The sequence below is a fragment of the Onychostoma macrolepis genome, chromosome 01 (assembly GCF_012432095.1).
Source record: "Onychostoma macrolepis isolate SWU-2019 chromosome 01, ASM1243209v1, whole genome shotgun sequence".
Taxonomy (NCBI): domain Eukaryota; kingdom Metazoa; phylum Chordata; class Actinopteri; order Cypriniformes; family Cyprinidae; genus Onychostoma; species Onychostoma macrolepis.
In genome coordinates this window covers 44,515,730-44,542,691 of record NC_081155.1, presented here as the reverse complement: position 1 = coordinate 44,542,691, position 26,962 = coordinate 44,515,730, and the positions used below count along the sequence as shown (strand labels likewise).

Genomic DNA, 26,962 nt, shown 5'->3' with positions numbered 1-26,962 from the left:
AAAAAATCTAAATATTGAAAGAAATCACCTTTAAAGTTGTCCAAATGAAATTCTTAGCAATGCATATTACAAGTTTTGATATATTTACGGTAAGAAATTTACAAAATATCTTCACGGAACATAATCTTTACTTAATATCCCAATGATTTTTGGCATAAAAGAAAAATCTATAATTTTGACCCAAACAATGTATTGTTGGCTATTGCTACAAATATACCTGTTACTTATGACTGCTTTTGTGCTCCAGGGTCACATATGATGTTTATGATGCAATTTGATGGGTTTACTTTACTCTGGTATTTAAAACAGCATGCGTGCAGAAGAATGAAAACCTGACACTGAATGCAGATGGATGTCAGTCGGTGAAAATAATAATGCATCCACACACAAAAAGACCAAAATACTGTACTGTGACCCGGTTCCCACCTCTAATAAATGCTGTTACGTAACCACATGAAACAAAACAGAAATGAGCAGAGACTGCTTGAGAAGGACATTGAATATGAATAGTATACTACTATGAATAATAAAGTGAACAGTATGCAGGTTTTCTGCATGCATTGAGAGCATTGATTGGGAAAGTTGATATTTTGGCATAAAATTATATTAAAATGATACATAAATTATATATGCAAAAGTTTAGGGTCAGTATTTTTATATTTTCACACTTTTTAAAAAAAAATACTTTTATTGAGCAAGGATGCATTAAATTGATCAAAAGTAACAGTAAAGACGTTTATAATGTTACAAATGATTCAAATAAATTGAACTTTATTCATCAAAGAATCCTGAAAAATAAAATGTGTCACGGTTTCCACAAAAATATTGTGCAACACATCTGTTTTCAACATTGGTAATAATCAGAAATGTTTGTTGAGCAGCAAATCAGCATATTAGAATGATTTCTGAAGGATCATGTGACACTGAAGACTGGAGTAATGATGCTGAAAATTCAGCTTTGATCACAGAAATAAATTACATTTTAACAGATATTCACATAGAAAACTTTTTTTTTTTTTTTATGTAGTAATATTTTTAACATTTTCTGTACTTGGTTAACATAAGAGACTTTTAAACCCCCAAACTTTTAAACAACAGTGCATATTAAGTTTTGAAGTATTTTTCCACTTTCTTCCTCAACAGAAGCTTGCAAACAAGACGCCTACTTTTTATCCAACTCCTTTGCATTCGCTGCTTTCCACACCTGAGAACACTAAACACGACTTTCTAGTGAGCTTTTGAGTCACTACCGTACAAACGAGAGCTCATGTCCACTACATTAACATGCATACGCTCAGTAATTAGCATGCACATCCCTCGCTCATGCCGTCTGCATCCACACACACACACACACACAGCACTGTTACGCCATGCAGACGTCACGGAGCTGTCAGTCAGAGCACTTAAGATCGACTGTGATACTTAACCATCCTTTACTAAAATTCAGATGCCGTTTTGTGTTTTTTTCCCCTCTGTTTGTGCAGATCATCTTGAAGTAAACCACCGAAGAGGAACAACGGGGTGTCAGGAAGCTGCTTTGAGAAACCCAAAAAGATCCCCGTGTATATACGACCTGCCCTCCTCCCCTTTAGAACTACAGCAACCTGCATGCTAAAGCGTAACACACACAACACAAAAACACACACCGTATACCTGTTATGCTCGGAGAAGTGACTCAACCGGATTCTAACTTAAAAAAACAAGACTAGAAAATATATATAAATATATATATATATATATATATATGTTAATGTACAGCACGTTTCATAGAGGCATAAGTGAGATTTCATCTGAATGATCGGTCACCTGTCAGATAATGTGTATTTTTCTCCCATGGTTGTTTTAAATATAAATGCACAATGAGTGAGCGACGAGCGAAGACACACACACACACACACATGGTTTGCACTGTTGGAAATAGTGCTTAATAATAAGTGCTTGATTGTCTTGAACGGGAGGACGTCTCCTGCAGAGTATGTCTTAAACATCCCCATGCACCCTCTAGAGAGGGGAAAGAGGGATTTTGTTTCTTGTTTTAATACACAAAAACACCGAATGTCACATGACGGACACACAGAAGATTGTCTACTGGTCAAAATGCGCCTCCCTTCTTGGACACGCACTATCTTTGGAAAGATATTATTCCCAATTCTTCATCCCCACTGGCCAAAGAAAGGTTTACAAGGACACAAAGCGCATACCGGTCGAAAAAACCAGTCAGCGTCGCAAGTGCGAATGTGGCAAACCGCGTGCCATGCAACCACGTTTCTGTCTGCGTCTCTGCTAAAGGACTGTGTTTTACTCCTTCCTTTTTTGTTTTTAAATGGACGCTGAATGATTTCGATGTGTCTGTGGAAACACTGGCCATCAGGGAGTCGACTCTGGCTTCTATCCCGTGCCAAGGGCTTACATTAAACTGGAGAGCTGCTGTAAACAAACTCACACATGAGACGGACTTCTTCTCCAAATTGTCTGGGGCCTGTTCGTAGTCCCACTCACATGGTGCCCAGCGAGCGGAAACGACGAGGAGGACAACGAGGGGAAAATGTTGCAGTAGACGATCTTTGAGGCGTTGTGAATGGAGAGCGCTGCGCTCTCGCCGATAATCCTGTTTTATTTGATAAACAGTAGAAGTGCCTAAAAAAAAAAAAAAAATCTATTTTACACAGCAAGCATCTTGAGAAGATGACTTTATGTGGGGTTGGGGGTTATAAAAACATTCAAAGCGAAGCTCCCGAAATGATTTTGGCCAGACAAGTGATGAAAACAAAAAAAAAAAAAGTTAAATGCATTTCATGCACATCATGGTCTGTTTCATTACACAATATCGATGTTGCTAGAATCGGAGCGAGACGGCATAGGCGGAATGTTTGTTTTGTTGTACGATGTTAGCTTTTATGCTTTCTTGGAGTAGTTGACATTTGGAAATGTAAGAACTTGGAGCTCAATGTCTGTAACACACGTGACGTTTTGAGTTTGGTAAACGATTGTCATTGCGGTGTGTTCTTAACCAGTTATGTTGTTGAGTCTGAGGACTGTCTGTTAAAGGGACGGCTCACCCAAAAATGAAAATTTGCTGAAAATGTACTAACCCGAGATGCAGATGAGTTTGTGTCTTCATCAGGTTTGGAGAATTGTAGCATTGCATCAGTGTCTCAGCAATGAATCCTCTGCAGTGAATGGGTGCCGTCAGAATGAGAGTCCAAACAGCTGATAAAAACATCACAATAATCCACACCACTCCAGTTCATCAGTTAACATCTTCAGAAATATGAACAGATTAAGCACCATTTACAAGCCAAAACAGCTCTAAGCAAACATGTGGCTGGATTTTGTTGTGAGAGACAACAGGAGATGGACTTTTTCACTGGAGTTAGTGTTGTTATGGATTATGGAGTCATATTTTAACCAAAAGCAATGCTTTGATATAGGGATGGGCATTCTAAGCAAAAATAATATTTGAAAATCGCACCCCTCCCCCGCATGCATGCACAAACACCCATAAACAGAGAGAGAGAGACGGATTCACGCTTTCAATCTGTATGATAAACTCTTTAATTCAGAAGATAGACTACCTTAACTCAAGCCATATAATGATTGTAAAGTGTTGAAACATATTAAATAATATAATAAACATAACCGAATGACAGCACTTATTAACATAACAGTCTGTCGATTAGCATAAATCAACTGCTCATAAGGCTAGGGACGTTTCCATTTCCAAAAATAGATATAAGATGGGAAGATACTTACATGAACGCGTCACCACCGCATCAGCACGGAAAACATGGGGAAACAACCCATTCTATACTCTATAATTAAGTCAATTAATCGAATATTCGAAAATCGTGACCCGTCACTAATTTGACGTTAAAAATGTCTTAATAATGGACTCGTTTCTCAAAAACAGCTTTTTTCTTCTCTAGATGTTAACTGATGGACTGGAGTGGTGTGGATTATTGTGATGCTTTTATCAGCTCATTCTGACGGCACCCATTCACTGCAGAGCATCCGTTGGTGAGCAAGTGATGGAGTGCTACATTTCTCCAAATCTGATGAAGAAACAAACTCATCTCCATCTCGGATGGCCTGAGGGTGAGGACATTTGCAGCAAGGTTTCATTTTTGGGGGTGAACTGCTCCTTTAACAAACACATCTGTCATTTTCTTACTATAACAAATCATCTAACAGCATTGTTTAGTTTTTATTTGGATGGTGTTTTACCTGGAGTAGCGCGCACGGCCTTCTTTTCCTCCCTGATGTGTGATGGGTGAAGCGTGTGTATCTGCATGCCTGCGCGCGTGTGCGAGTGTGTTACCGATCCAATCAGAACCATCATGTATTTTCATGGTGCTTGATTAACACAGACAATCCACCAAGAGACGTTTTGTTTCGCAGGAATATGGCACTGGTCTTAGCATTTTTGTTTTTAAATTCATGTCATTTTTTTTTCCTTTAGGGTTTTTTTCGCTGTTGTCGCAAAAGTTACAGTTTTAATGTAATTTTTGACGTGGAAAGTGATTTAAATATATTTTATTGTCATTCTGTTCATTCTTTATTTTGTTTTGTTAAATACTAGAACACAGAACAATGGTGTAACCTATTTTAAAAATGAATGTAATTTATTAAGCCAGGCTTAGCTACGCGCAGCGGTCCTCGGCCAATCAGGAGCCGCTTCTAGATCTCTCTCGTTCGGGACGCCGCGTCGTAGCGTAAGCGAGGCTATAGAATTGCTTGTGTTATGTAAAAATGTTTATTGTATAGGTAATGTTTTACCAAAAAAAAAAAAAAAACACTAAAATGTAAAAAAAAAAGTCAAAAAAACAAACAAAACAAAACTCTGTAGTATGATAGTTATTTCATAATAATAATAATAATAATATTAAGTTGTTGCTGTGGCAACCTAAAAAGTTGCGAATACTAAATTTTGGTATTTTTGTAAATGATGTAATTGTTAAGTTGATTTTTTTTTTTTTTCTTTTTTTTTTTTTTTTTTCCTAGAGCACTGTAAAACGTTAGATTGTAAAGCAGATATTGGAACATTTCCTATTTTATGTCGAGATTATATTACCAGGAGATTTTTCGGTAGCATTTAACGGCCTCTTTATTGGTGTAACATTTAAGATAGTAGTAAATACTCACAGATACGATAGTGTGACGTAACTTAAGAAACGACTCTAGTGTTGGGTTAACCCGCGCCCCGTCCCCTTCCCCGTTTTAGATTGACAAAGGATCTCAAGTACTCGTGAAGATCGTTTTTTTTAATATTATTTATGAAAGTTGTCCTGGTTTGTTCAACAACTTAAACGAATTAACGATTGCACTTTGATTTCATGTAACCGTAGGATGTTCATTTCAAAAACCGATGCACAATGAATATGGTATGGCAACACGAATCAATGACGGTTGTTTTATTGCTTTAGATAAGCCAGAGAGCTAAATATTCAGTAAGCATCTTGCATGGTATTTTATGTCAAATTAAGAAGTTATTTTCAATTTAACCTGAGAAAATAAAAAAAAGAAATATATTGAATGTTTCTATCTACACTATTAAAAAAAAAAAAAAAACCTGCACATGTGATGAAAGTAACGGTTGTCCTTAATTTGGGATTTTTTACACCCCAAACGAAATGTACAGAGTTGTGGGACAAAACAGTTGTTGACTGATGGTGAAAAAGCACTTTGGAATCAGTTGATATACTGAGCAGACACAGCGTATCCAAACACTTTGCCTTACCTTTAGTCCATTGTTTAAGCTTTTGTGTTTCAGAGCTATTAATATGTACTAGGGTGTCAACAGGTCTACTGAACTTACTTCTCACCTCCATTTATATATGAATATATACTATACCTGTAACTAATGTAAGAGTTTTTTATGATTATTATTATTTTAAAGCATTGTCACTGAGAGGCCAAAAGGTTTGACGGTGTTGATGCTTTTCAATGCCCTTTCCTGTTTGCGACGAGACACCGTTCTCAAGGGATTGTGGGTATTTACGCTGTGCTGCTTGACTTCCATCAGTAATGCAGTAGCCCATCCACACACATACACACACATTCAAAGAGATAATACGAGAAGAAAATTATAAACCAAGCCCTCTTTGGATAATATTAGTTTTCATGTAACCATTTTAAATGTTTTATTTGTGCATATATATTATGTGCTATTTTATGTCATATAGTCAAATGTTTTTGGTTCCAGAAAAATAGTGTAAAATCTATTGAGACAAAATGAATAAAGAAAGAAAAAAAGGACAGGTGTGTGTGTTTTAATGCTTGATTGTGTTTCATTGGCATGAGCATGTGTGAAACTACGAGTACCGTGGTAATACATTGGTTTTGGGATTGTACCATGGTGTTTTTTGGAGAAGCCAAGTTTCCATCCACTTTTTGCACAGTTCTGTTGTCGACCGGTGCCATTATATATATATATTTTTTTTTTTTATATATTTTTAATGATTTATTTTATATTTTCCATCTTCATTTAAATTTCAGTTAAAATTTCAGTAATGGAGTTTTTCATTATTTTGTTGCTTGTCATTTTTAGTAGTTTTATTTATATAATTGAAAATAAAATAAAAAGAGAAATTTTTATTTTTTTTTCAGTTGGCATTTATTTATTTTTTAGTTAACTAATAATAATAACCCTATTATTGACAGTGAAAATGTTTAAAATTTAAAAAAAAATATATATTTTTTTTACTGATAAAATGCTGTATGTAATGGTGATACTTTGGTATATGAATATGGTTATCATTCAATATTATACCATCATAATCTGATACCATCATCATACCATGGTACAATATTACTGTGACATGAATACCATGGTATTGTTTGAATAATTTAAAACTAAGTGGTCTTAGTTGTGCAAGCCTACACTCTAGTTATCATTCTGAATTTAGGTTATTACTTCTTACAATTAAAATGAATAGCCAATGCAAAAATTAATATTAATAGTATTATAGTGTTTACATATTTTTACATTACATTTATGGTCCTTTTTGAAGCTTGAAAGCCAAAGTACATTAATTTTAATTGCATGCAAAACAACCAGCCAGTTCTGATTTGTGTTGCATGGAGGAATAAAACAAACAGGTTTGGAAGGACATTATGGTGAATAAATAATGACTGATTTTTCAAAAAATATTTATTTATGTATTTTTGGCTGAACTAATCCCTACATCAATGCACTTTGTTGTAACATCATTTGATATATTAGGAGAATTTATTGTTCTTTGTACAAGACTCACTTGGATTTATACTCGGTGAACTGCTGATGCATTATAGATATGATTTACCGCTGATGTAACTCAAGCCAGCGTCATGTTTGCTGTCGCTTTCTAATGAAAGCTGTAGGCCTGACGAGTGGAGATGGATAATTTATTAAGAGGTAAGAACTGCACAACCCTGTAGATTACATAAAGAAATGCTTAAAAATGTATGAATGTCATTGTATTGGATAACAACATTTTAAATAAATAAATAAATGCCACTTGTTTGTGTTAAGAAAGCACACTATTCAAGCAAAACACTGATCAGTTTGAAATGCTAAAATACTGAATGCAGTGTTTAAAAAAATGAACAATGTGACTTAAGTGACTTTGTCCAAGTGGAGCATGCAAGAGCATCAACTGATCTAATGAATGACATTCAAGCATTCAAATACTTAAGAACCACTGCAGACCTCCAGCCTCCATCAGCGCACACAATGGCCGCATCCCTGTTGCTTTCTATTTCAGGTGCTGATGCAGGCGACGCGCTGTTGCCATAGGAACAGCATCCCCAGCATCGTTCATCGTCACGCTCACTGCCGCCGTCCTTCATTGGTCGCTCAGCTGGCGCTGTAACCATTCGTGTCGCAGTTAAGAGCGGAAGTACCGCCCACCACATTCACCATTGCCTTATTAAGACAAGCGGGCGTGGCTTACAGCGCTCCTCCGCGCCCATTGGTCGTCCAGCGCATCAATCCTGCAACAAAACTCCTATCCTCGAGCCGAGACGGTGTGCGCTGGCTTCAGAAGGTCTCCACCCGAGAGTATGGCGGTTGAGGATGCTGGAAGATGCAGAAGAATAGCTATTCTGGAATGCAGCAGCGTCCTTAAGGATCTCCAAATGACGCTCGGAGGGGACGCGTGATGCCTCACATGCTCGCCCTGACGGGGCGCGACGCGCTTTTATAACCTAAAGTGCACGCAAATGCATGTTAAACGATTACTTCTCCAAACAGCTGTTGGGTTCTGGTTATTCGAGGTGGTTAGAGATGCCATGAAGTCCGCGCATTGGCTCTTTGTGCGTCTCTGTTATTTGTCTCTATGGTGAGTGTTGCAATACAGCCAGCCATGGCTCCGCGTCTGCTCGACTTCTGCGATATTCAAGGCAAGTTTCCCGTCGCATCTGATCGGTTTGGACACTGTTAGCTGGCTCCATTACGCGCGTCACGTCGGTTCGCATCCGTTCGCAATGCGCGAGTATAAGGTGGTGGTGCTGGGCAGCGGAGGGGTCGGGAAATCCGCTCTCACGGTCCAGTTCGTGACCGGGACCTTCATCGAGAAGTACGACCCGACCATCGAAGACTTCTACCGCAAGGAGATCGAGGTGGATTCGTCGCCGTCGGTGCTGGAGATCCTGGACACGGCGGGGACGGAGCAGTTCGCGTCCATGCGGGATCTCTACATCAAGAACGGCCAGGGCTTCATCCTGGTCTACAGCCTGGTCAACCAGCAGAGCTTCCAAGATATAAAGCCCATGAGAGACCAGATCATCAGGGTGAAGAGGTAAGACGCAAATACCATGGTATTCTTTGAGGCTAACATGGTAATGTGCAATAATTTTAGCAGGTTGAACCATGGCATACCATCATTTTACAATGCTATTATTATCATAGTGCATTTGTCACTTAGGCGAATACCAATAAACTTACAGAAATTTAAGTTTCTAGTACCATGTTTTTTTTTTTTTTTTTTTGGACATGCCATGGTTAGGGGGGGAAACTCCCTTAAGGACTTTGACTTTTTTTTTCCTGTGAAACAAAAGTTAAATGTGACAATGGACCACAAAATGGAAATTGAGATTTAAACGAAGTCTGAAAGCTGAATAAATACATTTTCCATTGATGTGTGGTTTGTTAGGATAGCATAATATTTGGCCGAGATACAACTATTTGAAAATCTGGAATCTGAGGGTGCAAAAAAAAATAAAAAATCTAAATATTGAGAAAATCGCTTTTAAAGTTGTCCAAATGAAGTTCTTAGCAATGCATATTACTAATCAAAAATTAAGCTTTGATATATTTACAGTAGTAAATTTACAACATATCTTCATGGAACACGATCTTTACTTAATATCCTTATGATTTTTGACATAAAAGAAAAATGGATAATTTTGACCCAAACAATGTATTGTTGGCTATTGCTACAAATATACCTGTTCTGCTTATGACTGCTTTTGTGCTCCAGGGTCACATATGGTACTACCATGGTATTATTTGAGGCTAACATGGTAATACCATCTGGTACCATCATTTTAGCAGGTTGAACTCCGTAATGGGCAGCACCTTGGAGAACCATGGCATACCATAATATTACAATGCTATTACCATAGTGTTTTTGTCACTTAAAGGCGAAAACCATTAAACTTACAGAAATAGTGCCATGTTTTTTGGACATGGTTCATATTAAAGTGTCATAGTATTAGCATTCACTGCTATCACTTTTTGAAGTCTTATATAATTTGATAATCATTCAGTACATACTGTTTTAAAGAACCATGGCATTACCATAGTTTTTACCATGGTACTGTCACAGTATGTCTTTGTAAATTCAAGGTGAAAAACAAACTCACAGAAAATGGTGGTATTGCAATGTTTTTGGACATGTACCATGGTAAATATTGAAGTACCTTGGTGTTAACCTCTGATACCATCATTTTACCGTAGTACTACCACAGTACCAGATGGTAATGGAGCTATCTGACTCCACGATCAACACATCATAGTATTTTTTGAAGCATTACCTTGTGGTACCATACTTTTACCATGGTACTGCCAAATTACTTTTTTTTTTTTTTTTGTAAATTCAAAGCAAAAAAAAAAAAAAACAATAAACTTATGTAAAACAATATTGCCATGTTTTAGTCATGTACTGTACCATAGTAAATGTTAAAATACAATGGAAGAAATTTGTGGACATGTACCATGGTAAATAGCCTATTAAATTGCCATGGTATTAGCATAATTTTACCATGGTACTGCCATAATACTTTTTTTGTAAATTCAAGGTGAAAACACACTTGATGGGGTACTACGATGTATTTAGGCATGTACCATGTTAAATAGTAAAGCACCATGGTATTAGCATCTGATATGATTGTTGTACTATGGTACTGCCACATTACTTTATTAGTAAGTGTTATATGAATAATCATTCAATATTGTTGTACATACAGTAACTACTATTAAAGAGCCATGGCATTACCATAATTTTACCATGGTACCGCTCAATCTGACAAGCAGGTAGTTTGTTTTCTGTGTGTGAGCTCAAGTTTGCAGGGTTGTAAGCAGATGGAAAGACTTGGGTGTGTGTGAAATCATATAATGCTGTCTTTAGTGTGCCGTTAATAATAAGTCCAATGGGAGGCTGCGTCTATTCTAATCTTTCCATAATTTAACCTAAGGCCTAGAAACAGATGCTGTATTGTTTGTTTTTCCAGATCAACTCTTAAAAGAGGTTCGAACACATTGTTTTCATAAACGACACCTACAGAACAATTAAAACCAGACTGTGAGGTAAAGCACACATAGACAAAAGATTGATGACTGCAGCATCAAAACCTGAAAGGCCTGAATTAACACATCAGAATCTTGAATCAGAAAAGCTTTTAGCTATTAAACGCTCTTATTTATGCATTTTTCTGATATTGTCTTTTGGCATTGGCTGGTTTTTCGTGACCAGTGCAGTAACTGTTGTATTTGAATAGTAAAGCACTCTTATGTGTTGTATGATGATGTGATTATGAACAGTAGAGCTGGTGAAGAGGTTGACCTGTTCAGGTGAATCAAGTCATGACACACCAATGCAAAGGCATTCATGACAAAATGTCATTTAGAGTTTTTGCCATATTTGAATGCAGTAATTTGACAGTGTTTCATGCAGAACAGCCTTTAAGGCTTTTGTAACGTGCCCTTGGACTGATTTGGTGCTACAAGATTTATACGCATGCATGTTGGGTTTATTGAGATATTATGGCAACTGTGCATATTTATTTTTATGTACCAAATTTATGGAAGCTTGTTTCCGCCAAAGTATAAAAAGAAAGTAAAAAAGGTAAATGTGACTTATCTCACAATTCAGATTTTTTTTTTTTTTTTGAGATTTTTTTTTTTTTTTTTTTGAGATTTAAGTTTATATCTCGAACTTCAGACTTTTTCTCTTAACTCTAAGTTTCTCACAATTCTGAGTATATATCTCGCAAGTCAGACTTTTTTCTCGTAATTCTGAGTTTTTCTCGCAATTCTGAGTTTATTTCTCACAATTCTCAGTTTACATCTCGCAAGTCAGACTTTTTTCTCGTAATTCTGAGTTTATTTCTCACAATTCTGAGTTTATATCTCGCAAGTCAGACTTTTCTCGTAATTCTCAGTTTTTCTCTTAACTTTGAGTTTATATCTCGCAAGTCAGACTTTTTTCTTGTAATTTTGACTTTTTTCTCACAATTCTGACTTTTTTGTCGCAATTCTGAGTTTATATCTCACAATTCTGACTTTTTCGCACAATTGTGAGTTCGTATTTTGAAATTCTGACTTGAAATGTCAAGATTGTGGCATAAAAAGTCACCATTTATTTATTTATTTACATATTTATTTATTTATTTATTGGCAAAAAAAAGCTTCCAGCTTCAAGATACCAAATAAACAAATTAATATTGATTGGAGTTTAAATTATTTTAGTGCATGTAAAGTAAATGTGCTGAGAGTTATGAGACATAAAACTTGCACAGCTCTGTAGAAAATCACTTCAATAAAATGCATTAAATGAATATATAAAATCCCAAATTCCCAGCACTAAACACACTCAGGATGGACACATTATATTTTGTGCAGCTTTATCTCTCTCTCTATGAATTGAATTGGCACCGTTTCATGGCAGAACCCGCAAAAAGCCCTCTAAACCTCTGGCACAGGTTGTTAATCTGCAGGAGGAGGCAGATACATGCTGAGCCGGCGGATGATAACTACAGTAACTCTGGTGAGATTTGCACACTCACCAAAATATAAATGAGATTGTGTGCCGGTGGAAGCCAAAGAAACATCACAACTGCATTAGCGCACACTAACCCAAAGACACACTGGACTTCTGGCAGCGAGAGCCTGGGAAGAGGAAATGTGGGCGGATCCGTTGCTCATCTGCTTTATATCAAATGCTAAACACATAATCAATTTAGATTCAAAACGCACGTCGTCATATTCAATTTAGCTACAGTAGGTGTTTCAGATACATACAGCGCGGCCCACACACAGTCTGTGCAGTTTCACATAGTCTGAGTGTGGAGTTCTGTGAACAGCATTTACTTATTGTAAAATGTGTTAAATTATGCTAATTGCTATCTAAAAGCATTAATTCGACAGGAGATGCATGAATGTGAAAGACAGGCGTTCAGAGTTCGTGCAGACCTAACTGAATGCCTCTAAAGCAGATAATAATAATAGCTCGTAAATTAAGCATATTTTTGTGCTGTCAAGATTTGTGTGCAAATCATTTGTTTTTTGGGCGTTTTTTTTGCAATTCAAATTAATCTTGATGAATCTCACTGCAGTGAAAATTACCCAGTCATCATCAGTCTTCAGTGCCACATGATCCTTCAGAATATATATATATGCTAATATGCTGATTTGCTGCTCAAGAAACATTTCTGATTTTTATCCATGTTAAAAACAGTTGTGCTGCACAATATTTTTGTGGAAACTGATACATTTTATTTTTCAGGATTCTTTGATGAAAATAAAGTTTAAAAACAGCACTTATTTGAAATAGAAACCTTTTGTAACATTGTAACATTCTTTACTCTCACTTTTGATCAATGTAATGCATATATATATATATATATATATATATATATATATATATGTATATGTGTTTATTTCCAAAAACAGATAACTCCATTTTTTTTAAGTTTAAAAAAATCATGTTTTTTATTGTTATTTATTTTATTGTTTATTGTTTTATTGTTTATATTATGTTTTATTGCATTAGTTAGCTGTATTTGTTTAACCTAATCAAAATAACCCAATGCAGTTTGATTGAGATTAATTGGAATGAACAATGAAAATTGTTAAAAACGTAGTTATCTGTTTTTGCAAAACACTTGATATACAGTACTGTGCAAAAGACTTGGGCCACTAGTATTTTCAACAGCTAAAAATGTTTTAAAGTCAGTTTTTTCTATCTTTTGCTGCAGTGTGTCAAGTGAACCTTTTGCCCTCGGTGCACTTGCGCAGATTTTTTCAGGGAGCTTTGCAGGTAGGTTTCTTGAAGCGTCTTGGAGACGTTGCCACAGTTCTTCTCGGTTTGTTCTGTTTCTTCATGTCATTCCAGACAGACTGATGATGATCAGATCTCTGTGTGGAGCACTGGATTATTACAATTAATGGCAAAATGAATGTTTGGAAATGTAAACCGATATATGTCCTACTGACACACTACAGCAAAATAACTGACTTAAAACCATTTTATAGCTGGTGAAGATAGTGGCCTAAAACATTTGCACATACTGTACACACACATATACAGTGAGGAAAATAAGTATTTGAACACCCTGCTATTTTGCAAGTTCTCCCACTTAGAAATCATGGAGGGGTCTGAAATTGTCATCGTAGGTGCATGTCCACTGTGAGAGACATAATCTAAAAAAAAAAATACGGAAATCACAATGTATGATTTTTTAACTATTTATTTGTATGATACAGCTGCAAATAAGTATTTGAACACCTGTCTATCAGCTAGAATTCTGACCCTCAAAGACCTGTTAGTCTGCCTTTAAAATGTCCACCTCCACTCCATTTATTATCCTAAATTAGATGCACCTGTTTGAGGTCGTTAGCTGCATAAAGACACCTGTCCACCCCATACAATCAGTAAGAATCCAACTACTAACATGGCCAAGACCAAAGAGCTGTCCAAAGACACTAGAGACAAAATTGTACACCTCCACAAGGCTGGAAAGGGCTACGGGGAAATTGCCAAGCAGCTTGGTGAAAAAAGGTCCACTGTTGGAGCAATCATTAGAAAATGGAAGAAGCTAAACATGACTGTCAATCTCCCTCGGACTGGGGCTCCATGCAAGATCTCACCTCGTGGGGTCTCAATGATCCTAAGAAAGGTGAGAAATCAGCCCAGAACTACGGGAGGAGCTGGTCAATGACCTGAAAAGAGCTGGGACCACCGTTTCCAAGGTTACTGTTGGTAATACACTAAGGCGTCATGGTTTGAAATCATGCATGGCACGGAAGGTTCCCCTGCTTAAACCAGCACATGTCCAGGCCCGACTTAAGTTTGCCAATGACCATTTGGATGATCCAGAGGAGTCATGGGAGAAAGTCATGTGGTCAGATGAGACCAAAATATAACTTTTGGTCATAATTCCACTAAACGTGTTTGGAGGAAGAAGAATGATGAGTACCATCCAAGAACACCATCCCTACTGTGAAGCATGGGGTGGTAGCATCATCTTTGGGGTGTTTTCTGCACATGGGACAGGCGACTGCACTGTATTAAGGAGAGGATGACCGGGGCCATGTATTGCAAGATTTTGGGGAACAACCTCCTTCCCTCAGTTAGAGCATTGAAGATGGGTCGAGGCTGGGTCTTCCAACATGACAATGACCCGAAGCACACAGCCAGGATAACCAAGGAGTGGCTCTGTAAGAAGCATATCAAGGTTCTGGCGTGGCCTAGCCAGTCTCAGACCTAAACCCAATAGAGAATCTTTGGAGGAGCTCAAACTCCGTGTTTCTCAGCGACAGGCCAGAAACCTGACTGATCTAGAGAAGATCTGTGTGGAGGTGGGCCAAAATCCCTCCTGCAGTGTGTGCAAACCTGGTGAAAAACTACAGGAAAGCGTTTGACCTCTGTAATTGCAAACAAAGGCTACTGTACCAAATATTAACATTGATTTTCTCAGGTGTTCAAATACTTATTTGCAGCTGTATCATACAAATAAATAGTTAAAAATCATACATTGTGATTTCTGGATTTTTTTTTTAGATTATGTCTCTCACAGTGGACATGCACCTCGATGACAATTTCAGACCCTCCATGATTTCTAAGTGGGAGAACTTGCAAAATAGCAGGGTGTTCAAATACTTGTTTTCCTCACTGTATATACAAGTATGTTGTTAACACCTGTGGATTGCTGTAGTCATTACAATTCATTTTTATAACTAATAGAATGTATGCTCATTTAATGCAGTGCATACAGTGTCTAACAGCGGTTTTGGGAAGTAGATGTTGTCTTCTCCCACGAGACGTTCCTTCATGGAAGATGAGATTTTTTTCCTGAGGGTTTATCATGAGAAACCTGCTGGTTGTGTTGCCAGATATTGACATTTCACACTCATCTCAAATCCCTTTCTTGCTGATACAGTCGGGACTGAAGAATCGGATCTTAGATTACTGTCAAAACATTCTTATAGCTCTGAAACACATGGAGTGTGTGTGTGTGTGTGTGTGTGTGTGTGTGTGGAGGACTGGTGAAGACAATGATTGCTTTTTAACCTGGTCCAATTTGCTGTTCGCTCCACTGCACCGCTGTGACCGCGAGTGAAGCTGCAGCGTATGAACATCAGGTCATCTGTCTTCATTTGTGTTTGACTCTGAACAGAAGATTTCCTCTAATTCTGTTCACTCGGGCTGATTATGGATGTTGTACGACTTTAAAATTGGTTTGGTTTGATACTTTTCCACCTTTTACATGCACAAGCACAAGTTGTGACCTTTTACTTGCTCTAACGCTTGTATTTTCATGTCAGTTCAGGGACTTTATATTGTTTTTCACGTAACTTCCTTTATAGTGGCCTTTTGCTTTTGTGAGGTGTATTTATAGTGATAGTTCATCCACAAAAGCACAATTCTGTCCTCATTTGTTCGCTCTCGTGTCGTTGAACCTGTATGACTGTGAAGATAATGTAGTGGTGGTGATTTTGATTCATTGCAGTGACTCAAAGATTTCACTAAAAAGATTTGTTCAGTGACCCTTTCTCTAGATTATTATTTGACCAGTGAGAGTCTTTTGACTGTCGATGAATTGAACGAATCATTTACACAACAGAGTGTTTTATTATCCTTTATTATAATGTGCAAGTCTATAGATGACTTTGAACAATACATGCATGACAATAAATGTAAAAAAAAAAAATCCTAATAAGTATTATTATTATATATTAGGCAAAATAATAATGTTATTTCTATAGCACTTTTTAGTGTAAAATTAAATATTGAATACAAGTAAATATAATTTATTATTTCTGTAGCATTTTCTGTTTAATTTTTTTCTTAATAATAGTATCATTATTAAATATTATTATTATTATTATTATTATTATTTCTGTAGTGCCTTTTAGTTCCCATTTTTTCCATTTAGTTCCCATTTTGTCTATTTTTTCTAATAATACTAATAATATTAAGTATTAAATAAAATAAATATTACCTATTATTATTATTTCTGTAATTCCCTTTAGTTTCCTTTTTTTTCATTTAGTTTCTACTTTTTTTCTATTTTTCCTAATATTTATTATTAAATGTAATAATAAATTATTTAATAATAATTAAATTCTATAACACAGTTATTTTACCTTTTTCCCATTTACTTTCTATGTTTCTATTATTATTAATAATAATAATTAAATATGAAATCATTTTAATTGTTATTTATTGTTTTTATATAAGGCATGCAGGTCAAAGTGCTTTACAATAAACAAAGCATTACACTTAAGCACATTACACAGTACTTTACACGAAAATAAGTAAAATAGCATAATCGATATAAAAAAATTTCTCTCTCATGTCATTCTAAATCTAAACAATGATTTAAATTTTTGTGTCATTTTTGTTTATTCTTAATATTTAATGTTATTGTGATCCTGTCTAGTCTGCTTTACTCTTCTAGTTTAGTTTCTGAAGGCTGTGTTTTGTTCAGTGTTTTTGGACTTTATTCAGCCAACTCTGCTTTTAATTTCTGACAGAGCTTTTTATTTTGGGAAACTTTGGAAAAAACATTCCCCTTTTTGTTTTCATTAACAACTAGGTTCCTTTGTTTCGCTCTGAACCAGCGTGTGGTCCTACCAGCATTTACAGCCAAAAGCATCCCAGCATGCACTGCTTCCAGCAGGGTCTCTGGAGACTTCACATCTGTTTTTGTGTTGGAGAGCGCCGGGGGTCGAAGCGTTACTGGGAAACAGCGCCGGCGAGGCCTTCAATGCACCGGACGTCACTCTCTGACAGACGGACAGAGCTTTTCAGTGCCTCAGTGCTGCATCACATTTTCACCCGCAGCCAGTTCTCCAGCAATCACGCTCAATAAACACTTCATTCTTACACTTACTTCTTTTGTTTCTATATGTACAATATTATAGTATTAATAAACTTCTGCAGTTTCCATCATTTTCTATCAGACATAATTATTTTCAAATAATATATTAATTCAAATGATATGTGTATTATATAAATTATAATTCATTTTAAAATCTATTATTGTTTTCTATTATATATAATTATTTTTATATTACTGAATAATTGAAATTAAAAATGTGTGTGTGTGTGTGTGATTAAAATTAACTACAATTATAATATTATAAATTTAATTAATTTTAGATTCTTAATTCTTTTGCAGTTTCCATCATTATTTTCTATCAAACATAATTATTTTCAAATAATTAATTCAAATTATATATGTATTATATATTGTATTAATTATAATTAATTTAAAATTCTTTTGAGTTCTTAATTCTTTTGCAGTTTCTATTATTATTTTCTATTATATATAATTATTTTTATATTACTGAATAATTGAAATTAAAATTGTGTCTCTGTGTGTGATTAAAATTAACTACAATTATAATATTATAAATTTAATTAATTTTAGATGCTTAATGCTTAATTCAGTTTCTTTCATTATTTTCTATCATATATAATTATTTTCATATTATTAAATAATTGTAATTATATGTGTGAGTGATTAAAAATAATTTAAATTATAATATAAATGTAATTAATTTTAGATTTTTTAATTTTTTTTTTTTGCAGTTTCCATCATTATTTTATCATATATAATTATTTTCATATTATTCAGTTATTATAATTAATATGCATTAAAATAGTAATGTTCTCATTTTATTTGATATATAAATATTATAACTTTTTAACTTATTTTAAATGTTTTTGAATTCTTTTGCGGTTTCCATTATTTTCCATCAAATATAATTATTTTTAAATTATTAAAATTTAAATTAATTGAAAAATAAAGAAAATTAAATATATATAATTATATTTGTGTGTGTGTGTGTGTGGTCTAATAAACTTTGGCAGTTTCTGTCATTAGGGTGCATTATTAATCTCAGGGTGAGTTTGTAGTCTGATAGATCTGATGCATTGCATTAAATGTGATTGATTGTGAATCACAGCCGTGTGGATTCACTCTGGGAGTCAGTAAAGCGTGTGCTGTGGCGTGTGGTTTCAGGCAATAAGGAAAGCATTCGCGCAGCAGCATAAAAGAATAATTAGCTATTGAGCTGCTGTCAGATGCTGAAGTGGAACATGCAGCTTGTCATATGTGTGTGCAGCTCACGGTTACATCACAATCACTGCGTCGTGACACACACTCAGACGCTCACGCTTCACTGACCCTCTAATAGCTGTTGTGGGTCATGAAGGCTTGTGCTTCGTTACACTCCAAGGTAATTACATTCACTTAACTACTGCTACTATCTTGTCACTGTATTCAATTATTTTAATCAGTGAGAAATTAAGATGATAATGCATGGCATGACATTTTGGAAAATGTCGGCAAGCAGCTTTAGATGAGCTGAATGAGAACCAGTTTGTCTGGTGAATCACAACAACAAACAAAACGTCTGGTTTCTGTTATATGATATTTTAATATTATTACATATTTTATTAACACACATTTAATTAAATATATGTATATAATTTTTTGGGTATGTATTTATAATTTTTTAAGTATATATGTTTTTTAATTGTAATATTTAATTTTACTAGATAGATAGATAGATGTTTGTGTTATTTTTAGTGCTGTCAAACGATTAATCGCATCCAAAAGTTTTGTTTACATAATATATTTCTGTATACTGTGTATATAAATATAATAAATATAAATACAAACACATGCATGTATATATTTAAGAAAAATTGTATTTATATATTAAATATATTTATATATAATATAAAATATAAGAATATAAATATATATACATGTAAATATTTTCAAAATATATACGTGCATGTGTGTATTTATATATACAAAATAAATATACACAGTACACACATATTATGTAAACAAAAACTTTTATTTCGGATGCGATTAATCGCGATTAATCATTTGACAGCATATAATATTAAAACTTTAATTAAATTAAAATTTATTTTATCATATTTTAAAATATATACTTATACAGTGTGTATATATATATATCACTGTAAAAGTGATAAGTTGACTTAACTTAAAAAATTAAGTAAATTATAATTAAAAAATAAGTGAATTGTCAAGTTCACTTAACTTTTTTTTTTTTAATTATTTACTTAATAATTTTAAGGCAAGGGGTTTCCTCAATTCTTTTAAGTTAAGTCAACTTATCACTTTTTACAGTGATATATATATATATATATATATATATATATATAATGTAATTATAGTAATTATTTATATATAATAATAATTTATAATGCTTATGTGAGCACTTCTGAAACAAAATGAAGAGCAAAAGGCACACATTAAATAGATCAGATCCTTCTCGTGAGTCCTGCTGATAGTGAGAATGATGGGAAAGTAGTTTTGTTGCTTCATTAACTGTCTGAATGGCCAGTATTTTTCCAGCCTGCTTTATTGCTCTTCTTCATCAGCGGCACATAAAGCGCGTGCACACTGAATGTACGACATGTCAGCATTCACAGTAACAGTGCACTCTCTCAGATCGCGGGGTTTCCCGCTGCTAAACGCTCATCTTGTAAACGGCGTGAAGTACATGAGCTGAAGCAGCATATGGTCATGAATATGACAAAACTGAACCCAGACTTCCTTCGAGTCAGTCTGGATATAAATAGCGTTTCTCCTGCTCTCCACCAATAGATGACATTTCATCTGTGCGCCGCTTTACTCCCACTCAGCATTCACACCTCGATCCCTCGCTGACGGCCCGCTGTGTGACGCTCAACTGTTAGATGCAGCAACATGATGTGAAGGATGCTAATGATTGTCTGCTGCTGAGCAGTTCTTATTGACATGTGCTCAATTCATTATTTAAATTGACCAAAACTGACAGTAAAGACATTTATAATGTTACAAAAAAATTATATTTCAAATAAATGCTGTTCTATCGAACTTACTATTCATCTGTGAATCCTGAAAAATAAAATGCATCACGGTTTCCACAAAAATATTCAGCAACACATCTGTTTTCAACATTGATAATAATTAGATATGTTTCTTGAGCAGCAAATCAGCAAATTAGAATGATTTCTGAAGGATAATGTGACACTGAAGACTGGAGTAATGATGCTGAAAATACAGCTTTGATCACAGGAATTAAATAATAATAATAATATATAATATAATATAAACGTTTAAAATAAATCAAAATTATTATTAAAATTAATTGTACACGTTAAAATATATTTATTATTACATTATAATATATATATATATATATATATATATATATATATATATATATATATATATACGGTATGACAATATATTTATAAATATTTTTTACAATTGAAAAATATATATATATAAATTATTTATGTATAAATTCTATATATATATATATTTTTTTTTTTTTTTTTTCTATTTCTTGTCCATATAATACAAGTCTTGTGTTGTCTTAAATTGATTTTCATTGTGTTGACAAAGACGGTTAAAACATTATTCAAAATATCTTCTTTTGTGCTCCACAGAAGACAGAAAGGCAAACAGGTTTGAGCGCCACGAGGGAAGTAAATGAAAGAATGCTCATTTTTTGGGTGAACTGTCCCTTTAAGTGTCTGGAGCTATTAAAAAGAGCAGTGATGTTTTCTTCTGGCAGTCACTGAGATGTTCATCATCTGTCTCTCCAGTCGCTGAAGATCTTCCTCCTCCTTTAATTAGAGCTGATATCAAGCCGATACTCCTCCGCTCTCATGACTCAGCTGCTCTGATGAGCGCTGGACACACACTTCTCTAAAGAGCCTCGGCTGACAGATCGATAGCTCTGACTCAGAGTCTGTGGAGGGAGTGATTCACAGCGGATCAGGGACACACAGCTAGTGCCGCTGGGAAGAAGACAAATAAATTTGCGTCGTCTTTAATGATTTTGACCTCAGGTATCGGATGGCGGTTCAATAACTGGAGCGAAGTGCTCTCTTATGAACTCAATCAATCTTGATAAAGAAAACACATTGAACTGTTTCATCTTGAGCTAATTATTCATTAGTTGATCATTGGCATATTTTACCAATAATTATTTAATTATTTTTGGTATGTAATTAAACATTTATTTCGGTTGAAAATGGTGTAAAATACACCATACTTTTTTTTGTATCAGTATATTGTTATTTTTATTAGAAAATTAGATCAGCTAATGCAGTTTCAAATTCTTCAAATTTTTGTCAACTTGATATTTGGTGAAAAATATGTCTTCATTTTTTTCATTTTCTTTTCCAATTTAAAGGATTGATTAACTGATTGATTTAAAAAAAATAAATAAATAATTTATTTAGTTAGTTATTTCTTAAGGAGTGATTTACAGTATAGGATGTATATTGTAACAGCTTTGCTTGAAGCTAAATTTAAACTGTAGTTAAAATATAATTTTTTTTGTAGCTATATAGATTATTATAAAAAATATATATATATATATAGCATTAATTGTGAGTAGATTTTGAGATTATGAGTAGATGTGCTATTTCTAGTTAAAATGTTATGAGTCATTTTAATATTATAATTATAACTTTTGACCAGTATGTGTTATTATTGGTCTGAAGATCATCTGACCCCATTTTTGTAAAGTTTGATTAAAATTTGTAAAAGTAGTAACAGAAAGACTGTTTATGAAAAACTGTAAACAATGAAAAAGCATATGCTGTTTTTAAGCATATACAGTATTTTTACTAGTATAATAAATTGTGTGTGTATATATATATATATATATATATATATATATATATATATATATATATATATATATATATATATATGTATATGAATGTACATTAAAATATTAATTTAAATACTTTAATTAATATTTTATTAAAATTCAAGTGTAATGTCCACAGACACTTTAAGTGAGTCACCGGTAGTTTAACTTTCTGAAGAGTGAAACATTGTTACTCTTTTAAAACATTGTTCTGTTTTGTCAGCTGTTGACTCAACCAATGACATGAGTTTGGGGGCGGGACTGTCTGTCTGCCTGACCAATTGCAGACGAGGGCAATGGACGCAGTAAAACTATTAGGGAAACCTGTTCGGAAACAACTGCAGTTAATGCTGAAATGCCACATTTCACCTTGGACTTGTCATGTAATGCTGAAGCTTTGGCTCATTCTCGTGTCTCTTATGTTCACAGGTACGAGCGCGTGCCCGTGATTCTCGTGGGAAACAAGGTGGACCTGGACAACGAGCGTGAGGTTTCGTCGAGCGAGGGTCAAGCTCTAGCTGAAGAATGGGGCTGCCCGTTCATGGAGACGTCGGCCAAGAGCAAAACCATGGTGGACGAACTGTTCTCTGAGATAGTCAGGCAGATGGACTACGCCTCTCAGCCGGATAAGGAAGACCCGTGCTGCTCCTCCTGCAATATACAATAACCCCTCACAATCACACGAGGTTCTTAGAGGGGTTCAACATGGAGATCATCGCTAGAGCGGTGTTCATACACGTCATGCCCACGTGAACGGCGTTTACACACTAGAGAATGCTGCAGATCCATTGGTTTGAATGGGAATGATGCATTGCAAAGACATACACAGCTAACAGGGAAGGTTCTCAGAAGGTTTTTTATTAACAAACGTTCATCCAGTAACGTTAATAGAATGTTCGTTCAAAGTTCTCTGGTCTTTAATAATGTTCTCAGAATGTTTGCACAAAAAAACAAACATTATTTATGCATCATTCATGGAAACGTTTTAGTTGGATGTTCCTCTAACATTGTTTAAATGTTACTGTTTGATTTGGAATGTTAGAGAACATTCAAAACTAACATTCCTTTAATGTTTGCAGAATGGAATGTTCGCATAACCAAGAAAGAATATTTTTAAAACATTAAAACACTGAATGTTTTGAATGTTCAGAGACCTTTGAGAATTTTAGTTTTTCATAACGTAATGGGAACATTAGCTAAACATTCTTTTCACAACTTTTTTTGTTAGCTGCCTGTTTTTTCTTGGTTATGGGAATGTTACAGAAAACATTAGGGGAACATTTCATTTTATCATTTTGCAAACATTATTGAACGTTCAGATAACATTCAGAAATAACGTTTTCACAATGTGATGGGAACGTTCTCAAAACGTTCTTAAAACATACTTTTGTTAGCTCCCCATTTTTTCTTGGTTATGCGAATGTTACAGAAAACATTAATAGAATGTTCCATTTTATCATTTTGCAAACATTATTGAACTAACTTTCAAAAATAACTCTTATAAGAAGAGTTATTTCTGAAACTAACTTGCAGAAATAAGTCCATGCAACTTTGAATGGATGTTCTATTAATGCAACTGGAAAGAATGTGTGATCAACTTTGAGAGAACCTTACTGTATATCACGAGGGTTTGCAAAAGTGATGTTGCGATGATTTTTAGCATCCGTTCAGCTCTTGGAATCTCAAGTGAGGCGAAATCCAGTTTGCTGTTTTCCCGCTTATGACCCGACGTTTCCCTCCAAAATGGATCACAAAGTGCAAAGCTTTGTCTAGTGTGTAAATGCCTTAATTCAACACGATTATGATTAATAAATTAACAAGAAACTGTAAAAAAAAAAAAGGTCAAAGGGGTTAAAAATGCACCAAACTTGAGTCTTTCTTTTCCCCGCATGTTTTCATTCTAAGTTTGACGCTGTTCGCAAGAGACTCAATCGCGTTGATTTCGCCATTTAGTTTGCACATATAGAACCTGATGTCTTAAACTGCCATTACTTTAATAAAGAGCCAGAATGAGCTAGTTTTGTTCTTCCAAACGGCCCGCTGTCAGCGAAGGTGACGTTTCCTCCGAGGGACTCTCAGACGTCGGGGTTTGAAATGTTCATGAGGGGATCGATGTGTGCGCGGTGTCCCATTGCAGCGATGAGGGGCTTTACTTTGAGGGACATTTTCTTTGAGGAAGCCAAATAGGATGCTGAGAAGCACTTTTCTTTTGTAATGTCGTGTCTGTTTTGATTTATGAAACTGCTGGGAATATTCAGCTGATTATGTTGTGGTTTCTAATTAGCACCTCGATATAGAATGTTGCAAATACTGAATTATGTATTTTGTAATAATGTAGTAAAACAATCATGGGATTTGCTTTAGAATAGCTTTGAATTGGGTGGGAACAGTATTTGTCATGAAAAGCTATCGGCACTTTCCACAAAAAGAGTCCAGATGTCCTGTTACTTTTATTTGAAGCAATAAAGACATAAAGAACTAGTTAGATAAACTGTTAAATTAACCTAACATTCAAAGTAGGTAGTTTTAAACATCTCAAATGTGAACCCTTGAAAATGACGATTTTGTCCTGTCACACCTCAGAGACTATATACAGCGGTTAAAATCATACAATATCTGTTGAATTACTATTTGATTAAATGCAGAAAATTATTCATTATTATTTATTATTAATTATTAATTAATATTATTTAAAAAATATGTGATAAATACATTTATACAATAAATACAATTAATTTAATTGTAATGATTAAATATTAATTGTTCTATTTACATTTAGCCATTTAGCAGACGCTTTTATCCAAAGTGACTTATTCCATTTAAATTATTCAATTTAATTGAGTTATTAAAGCTGCAGTCCGTAACTTTTTTTGGTTAAAAATGATCCAAAATCAATATTTGAGCAAGTACATATCCAGCCAGTGTTCAAAACTATCGCCTTACTATAGCCCAATTCACATCGGTTATCTTATAATAATGTTTTCTAATTTGAGTGGTACGGGTAGGTTTCCGCAGGAAACTCGAGCATGGCACTGTGTCATTACGTCACGTCTGTAAACATAAAGAAGTTGTCCCGGCTAGTAGGCTATGGCATGTAAGGATCCTGCAGGTGGCGGATCGTTTATAGCCTTTTCTCACAGCAGCTAGAATAATTAAATGTATCATTTTGATGGCGGATTGTAATCCAGAAAGGATTATGTGTTTATGAAACACATGTGAATGAAATGAAATTATATTTCAGTTTTTAATGTGCTTCTGATTACAGCCTGGGATTACACACGATTTGTATTTTAAAGAAAACCAGTTTGAAGGGAGAATAATTAGCTTTTTTGGGTTAAAAGAATTTCTTAATATGAAATTCGAATGCTTTTTTCCTCAGTTGGTCAGAACAAACGTGGCAGACTTGTTACTTACTTGTTTAGATGGCAATATACGGTGAAAATTATTATATGGGTCATATATTCCAAGACATAGGCTAGAATCTGTGATTGCGAAGTACAGTAAACATCCACACCGGTGAGTGACTGACTGCTACACATTCACTTCAAAACATTAGATTCATCCGCGCTGGAGCCGTGCCGGAGCACAACCCACACAAGCGAGATAATTCCGCAAGCAGCTTGCAATTCCAGGTTTTCAAACATAGATGGCGACAAAGAGGCAAAACTTACGGACCGCAGCTTTAAATGACTATAATAAAGACAAAAAAAAAACAACTAGTTAGTAGTGCTGTCAAACAGTTAATCACGATTAATTGCATTAAAAATAATAGTTTTTGTTTACATAATATATGTATATGTGTACTGTATATATTTATTATGTGTGTATATATATATATATATATATATAATCAAATCAAATGATTAATCGCATATATATATATATATATATATATGCGATTAATCATTTGACAGCACTACTAGTTAGATAAACTATTCTTTCAAGGTTTTAAAAGCATAAACGTCTGTACAACCCTTTAAAACAGTGATTTTAGCCTGCTGCATCTCAGAGGTCTTGTTAAAATCATATAACATCTGTTGAATTGATATTCAGTTAAATATAGGAAAAAAATACTATTAATATTAGTTAAAATAGGCAATAGTTTAAATATTTTTATGTAGTTTATGTCTAAAAATTAAATTAAATTAAAGATTTATTTAAAATTAATTGTAGTTATTAAATAACTAAAATAAAATATTTAATATAATATTTAGTTTGACCACCTGAGGTGGAGGAACACGATTTTTCAGCATTTCAAACTCTATTTTGTACCCTATTTGTGGAAAGTGCCTTTAATCTTGAAGCCTGTACTAGATGTGATTATTAATTTAACGATATTTTGGAACAGGAATAATCATAATGCAGACAAACACGTGAATGTTGTACAGAAACACATGGAGGAAAACAAATATAGTTTATGCGGGGCACTTTACTATCAATAGAAGCGTCCCTCGATTCATCTGCTTGAGCAAAAATGACAAGAAATAATAATAAGCAAAATCATTTCATCATACCTTTCTCAGGAGAGTTACAGGCTACCAAATCTGTTATTAAAGTTCA

General features: G+C 34.4%; 2 protein-coding genes across 21 annotated transcripts in view; both read left to right on the top strand.

Moving 5' to 3' along the window:
* Positions 1–6,255, top strand: part of mbnl2 (muscleblind-like splicing regulator 2) — a 79,276-nt gene extending 73,021 nt beyond the window's left edge. For 12 of the 19 annotated variants that reach the window (XM_058782140.1, XM_058780871.1, XM_058781900.1 and 9 more), the window contains one exon: positions 1,485–6,255. In XM_058782140.1, the coding sequence (XP_058638123.1) occupies positions 1,485–1,499 (15 nt within the window). In that variant the 3' untranslated portion in view covers positions 1,500–6,255. Of the gene's footprint in view, positions 1–1,475 lie in introns of all 19 variants that reach the window. The other 7 variants (XM_058781743.1, XM_058782059.1, XM_058781630.1 and 4 more) reach the window with 1 other exon arrangement.
* Positions 6,256–8,004: 1,749 nt separating this feature from the next.
* rap2ab (RAP2A, member of RAS oncogene family b) lies at positions 8,005–26,239 on the top strand. 2 transcript variants are annotated; one of them, XM_058791881.1, is made up of 2 exons: positions 8,005–8,777; positions 22,832–26,239. In XM_058791881.1, exons 1-2 carry the CDS (start codon positions 8,464–8,466, stop codon positions 23,067–23,069), a joined length of 552 nt encoding a protein of 183 aa, XP_058647864.1. In that variant the 5' UTR covers positions 8,005–8,463; the 3' UTR covers positions 23,070–26,239. The 2 variants fall into 2 exon arrangements, with proteins under 2 accessions (XP_058647864.1, XP_058647872.1); XM_058791889.1 differs by lacking the exon at positions 22,832–26,239 and adding an exon at positions 17,324–17,561.
* Positions 26,240–26,962: the final 723 nt, after the last annotated feature.

Coding starts and splice junctions, on each gene's coding strand:
- rap2ab (XM_058791881.1), top strand. CDS start 8,464: ATGCGCGAGTATAAGGTGGTGGTGCTGGGCAGCGGAGGGGTCGGGAAA. Junction 8,778..22,831: donor CAGATCATCAGGGTGAAGAG/GTAAGACGCAAA, acceptor TTATGTTCACAG/GTACGAGCGCGTGCCCGTGA.